General features: G+C 56.3%; 1 protein-coding gene across 1 annotated transcript; it reads left to right on the top strand.

The window, feature by feature from the left end:
- Window positions 1-1,734: 1,734 nt before the first annotated feature.
- On the top strand, window positions 1,735-4,575 carry KLK10 (kallikrein related peptidase 10). The gene is made up of 5 exons (XM_003803234.1): window positions 1,735-1,825; window positions 2,472-2,655; window positions 3,360-3,634; window positions 3,855-3,988; window positions 4,423-4,575. Exons 1-5 carry the CDS (start codon window positions 1,735-1,737, stop codon window positions 4,573-4,575), a joined length of 837 nt encoding a protein of 278 aa, XP_003803282.1.
- Window positions 4,576-5,006: the final 431 nt, after the last annotated feature.

Here is a 5,006-nt window from a genome sequence, read left to right as displayed (position 1 = left end):
CCATAGTACTCTACCAAGGGCAACAAAATAAGACTCTGTCTCAAAAAAGAAAAAAAGAAGAAGAAAGAAAAGAAAAGTAATTCCTCTGTCTTGTTTGCAACATTTCAAACTCTGGAGAGCCACATGTTCCCGGTGGCTGCTATATTAGACAGCACATGTACACCCTTTCCATCTTGGCAGAACCTTTGTTTGGACAGCACCAAGCTGGACAACCTCTGAAGAAGATGCCCCAGAAATAGTCTGGAACTCGGGATCTCTCCTGATGGCCTGCTCACCTTGTATCTAACCCATTGGAGTGAGGAGTAAGGGCCCAGAGCAGGAACTGGGGCCTCCAGATTGTGAGGTGGACTTGCTGTGTGACTTCCTATGAGTCACTTCCTTCTCTGAGCCTTCCATTCCTCAACTAACATGAGGGAGTTGGCTGAAGCTACCAATGTCAATGCCCCTTGCAGCCTTGGCTGCCTGTGATTCATGGCCCTGTGTGTCACCTGGGGACACTTAGATGGCAGGGAGGGTGAGAAATGGACACACATGGGTATAATGCAGGGCGACGACCCTCAACATGCACAAGGGCTGGTCACCAGAACACTAAGAGCCCACTGCCATAGCTGTGGAGTGGACTCCAGCCATAGGGCAACAGGCTATCACCATCTCTGCCTCCTGTACCCAGCTGGCTGTTTCCCTCTTTTCCTGCTTGTTGATACATGTATGTCTTGGTCTTGGCACCTGTTCCCCACACGCACACACTTGGTCAGTCTCTGTCTCTCCCACTCAATCTCCTTTATCTTTCTGTCTCCCTTCTTCCTCTTCCTCATTCTAGCTTTTTTCATGTTGTCACTCCAGGTATGCATTTCCTCTTTATTTCCTCTCTCTCAGTCACAGTGACAATCACCTATTATCCTGCCACCCGCAGGCTCCCCAGGGAATGAATGGTACCTTCTCCCACCACCTGGAAAGTCGCCTTGGCACTGGGGACCTGGGGAATTCCCACGAAATCCAGCTCCAAAAAAGGTGTTTGGGGCACAGGGAGAAGCCTGTATTCCAGGAGCCCCTCCCTGAGCTGGAATCTGGGACCCGGGTCAGGTGTTAGCCCCACCCGCGGTATAATTAGGCAGAGGGAAAGGGAGGGAGTGAATCCCTGGGGGGAGGGTGGGGAAGCTTCTCAGGGATTAAAAGGGAAGGTCTGGCCAGGGGTCCCAGGACAGAGGATTCTGGCGGCCCACACGGCTGGGCAGAGGCAACTCTTCGTCCTCTCCCTCCTTCCGATCCGCGATTCCCAGGTGAAGCGGCGTGCACCTCACCCTGGTTGGGGCAGATTGCGAGAGGATGGGTGGAACCTCCATCAATTTCCCTCTCTGCGGGCGGTGGAAGTCCCCCAGCTGTGAGACTTTGGAAGAGGGTCCCACTAGCTTGGAACCTCGGATCCCTACTCCCACGTGGGAAGGAGGGTGAAAACCTGCTCGCGCTGCGGGGCAAGCCCCGGGAAGAGCCCGGGGAGGAGAGCGCTCCCCTCGGGCGTAAGGATGGGAAGACGCAAAGAGGGGCGTCATTAGGATAATTGCTCCCATTACCGCTGTCCCAGCTCAAATCATTCCTCTACAGTTATTGGCTGCAGGTCAAACAGGTTCCCAAAAGCTGGGATGTCCCGTGCTGGGCAGATGGGCACAGCGAGAGGTGGGTCTCTGACAGAACATCTGTCTTAACCACCCCCTACCCGCAGCCCAGGTCCCGGCCATGAGACCTCCGCACCTTCACCTCTCCGCCGCCTCCGGCGCTCGGGTCCTGGCGAAGCTGCTGCTGCAGTTACTGATGACGCAACTCTGGGGTGAGGCGGGGGACAGGGGGCGGCGAGAGGCGGGGGCAGAAGGAGTGTGTTCCAGTCACCAACCCCAACGCATTTCTCCTCCCCTCGGGACCCCAGCACCCACCCAGAGATCTGGAGCAGGGCCCACCCCCAAATCAGCCGGGCCTCCGTTACAAAGCAGTCCCTGGTGTTCCCCCAACCCGGTCAGGCCCCACCCACCCGGTGCCACCGGACTGCTCTGCCGCTCTACTCCTAGCCCTTTCTTTCTCCGCACTCTCCCCTTGTACTCTGTTCTATTTTATCCCAAGTCTTGCCTTACGGCTTTGTGCTCTCGCCCCCTTTTCCATTCGTTTTGTCATTCCCATCCCTTCTCCTCCCAAACCTGTCTCCCGTCCCCGTCCTCTTATCTCCCGGCCGTCTGCCTGCTAGCTCCCTTCTGCGATCAGTCTTGCCTCCGGACCCGCCCTGTCCTGTGATCCACTCCACCCGATCCCCGCCTCCTTCCACTTTCCCGCTGTTCTGCCTACTTCCACCCGGGACTCCAAATTCTCCCCTCCCGCCCTCACGGACTGGCCGCACGCCGCAACCCCCACAGTGCGGTCCCATGGCTCAGCTGCGATGCAGCCCTCATCCTGCGTGATCTGATGCCTGCCCTGTCTTTGTCCAGCAGCCGAGGCGCTGCTGCTACCCGGAAACGACACTAGCTTGGACCCCGCAGCCTCTGGAGCCCCGTGCGCGCGCGGCTCACAGCCCTGGCAGGTGTCCCTCTTCAACGGACTCTCGTTCCACTGCGCGGGCGTCCTCGTGGACGAGAATTGGGTGCTCACGGCCGCGCACTGCTGGAACAACAAGTAGGAAGAGATCCTCAAGCACTTCACGAAGAGGGCCGAGGAGGCAGCCTTCGGGAAGGGTCGGGGAGGGCTGGGGTCCTTGGAGCTCTCCCTGGAGAGCCGGCGTAAGGATGGGAAGACAAAACGAGGGGCGTCATTAGGGTAATTGCTTCCGTTACCGCTGTCTCAGTCCAAATCCTTGAATGACCAGGTGGGGTCAGTCCTGGGGGGCTTCCTGTAGGAGGAAATACGCAGCTAGTGCTGTGGCCACCAGGGGGCGGTGTGGCCCTTCCCAACATTTCATTCCTGGGCCCATCACTCCTGTCTCGCTGATTCTCCAAGGGTTCTATTGAGGGTTGTACCAATAGACAGGAATCAGACTCTGATGTGATCAGGAATTAAGAACTAAAGAAAAAATTCATTTTAGGAGTCCCCATTGAAGGAAGAAGGGCTGGATGCCATTACATAGAAAACATAGGGTGGGCTTAATCAGGAGTCCCAGTGCCCTAGCTCTCAATTCCTGGAGAACCCAGGAGCTCAAATACATCATACCTCCTCCCTATATCCAAGAATCCAGGTCTGCAGCCCCCTTCTCCCCCAACCCATTTTACCTCTAACCCTTCCTATCTCAGGACCCAAGCATCTGAATCCCAGGAGGGTACAGGGAGTGGTAGGGGACAGATCCTGTGAAGGCTTTACTTCTGTGTGGCTCTTCCCTTTCCCAGGCCACTGTGGGCTCGAGTCGGGGATGACCACCTACTGCTTCTCCAGGGCGAGCAGCTCCGCCGGACCATCAAGTCTGTTATCCACCCCAAATACCACCAAGGCTCAGGCCCTATCCTGCCGAGGCGAACAGATGAGCATGACCTCATGCTGCTGAAGTTGGCCAGGTCTGCTGTGCTGGGACCCCGTGTCCAGATCCTGAGGCTTCCCTATCGCTGTGCCCAGCCTGGAGACCAGTGCCATGTGGCTGGCTGGGGTACTACGGCCACCCGCAGAGGCAAGAGTTGGGAGCCCTGATGGCTGTATCTTGGAGGAGTTAGGCTGGAGGCTGGGATCCCTGAGTCTGAGGGCAGAGGGGCTGGGGGCCTGGAACCCTTGGTCTGAGTAAGGAGGGCTGGTGTCCTGGGACCTGGAATTAGAAGTCTTGTATTTGGACTGCTGGGTCCCAAAAGATTGGGGGCTGGATTTAAGGATTACCTGGCATTTTCTCCCATCAGTGAAGTACAACAAGGGCCTGAGCTGCTCCAGGGTCACCCTCCTGAGCCCTAAACAGTGTGAGGTCTTCTATCCTGGTGTGGTCACCAACAACATGCTATGTGCTGGACTGGACCAGGGCCAGGATCCTTGCCAGGTAAGATCTGTCTAGGGAAAGGCTCTGACATATGGGAGAGAAGACAGGCAGATTATGGAGGAAAGAAAAGACCGTGGCCCTACCCCCCAACTCTGTTCCCAAACCACTCCCCAGTCTCACACACCCCCATCCCCATCCTCAGTCCTGCTCCCATCTTTAAGCCATCTCCATCCCTTTCCACAGAGGCATCTCTACCCCTCACCTAGTGTTGACTCCAATCTCATTTCCTCCCCAGCTCTCATACCCAGCCCAGCCCATAACCCCAAGTCCACCTCCATTCCCAGCACCACCCTCCAACATCCCTGATTACAATCCCTGACCTCATCTTTACCCAAGTCTATCCCATCCACTCCTTTCCCCATCTCTGCCCAGTCCCCATAGTGGCACTCTCATGTTGGCATATTTATTTTATCTCTTCTTTCTCCCACCCTCAGAGTGACTCGGGTGGCCCCCTGGTCTGTGATGAGACACTTCAGGGCATCCTCTCATGGGGTGTTTACCCCTGTGGCTCTGCCCAGCACCCAGCTGTCTACACCCAGATCTGCAAATACAGCCCCTGGATCAAGAAGATCATAAGCTCCCACTGATTCAGATGCCCAGAAATCCCTTCGCCATCTGTCCTCTTCCTCCCTGTACTGCTTGAACCTCTGCCACCCGGGTCTGAGGAAGGAGGACCTATTAATGTCTCTCTTCTTCCCTCATCCCCCTACCCCTTCCCATCCTCTGCCTACACTAAAGCCAAAGTGGTGGCAGAGGTTTATTCAGGAAAAGCAAGGAAGCCGGTGGTCACCCATTCTCTGTGAGAAATTAGTAGAGTTGGCTCGGTGCCTGTGGCTCAAGTGGCTAAGGCACCAGCCACATACACCCAAGGTGGCGAGTTTGAATCCAGCCCAGGCCCTCCAAACAAAATGACGGCTGCAACCAAAAATAGCCGGGCGTTGTGGTGGGCGCCTGTGGTTCCAGCTACTTGGGTGGCTGAGGCAGGAGACTCGCTTGAGTCCAGGAGTTGGATGTTGCT

This window comes from Otolemur garnettii, unplaced genomic scaffold (genome assembly GCF_000181295.1).
Source record: "Otolemur garnettii isolate 467f Iridium unplaced genomic scaffold, OtoGar3 scaffold00288, whole genome shotgun sequence".
Lineage (NCBI taxonomy): Eukaryota > Metazoa > Chordata > Mammalia > Primates > Galagidae > Otolemur > Otolemur garnettii.
Note: the sequence above shows the minus strand (reverse complement) of the source record. Positions and strands in the feature narration are given on the sequence as shown.

Excerpts from the sequence above, each read along its gene's own strand:
- KLK10 (XM_003803234.1), top strand. The coding sequence starts at position 1,735 with ATGAGACCTCCGCACCTTCACCTCTCCGCCGCCTCCGGCGCTCGGGTC. Across the intron at positions 2,656-3,359 it reads GCGCACTGCTGGAACAACAA|GCCACTGTGGGCTCGAGTCG; the intron begins GTAGGAAGAGAT and ends TCCCTTTCCCAG. Across the intron at positions 3,635-3,854 it reads TACTACGGCCACCCGCAGAG|TGAAGTACAACAAGGGCCTG; the intron begins GCAAGAGTTGGG and ends TTCTCCCATCAG.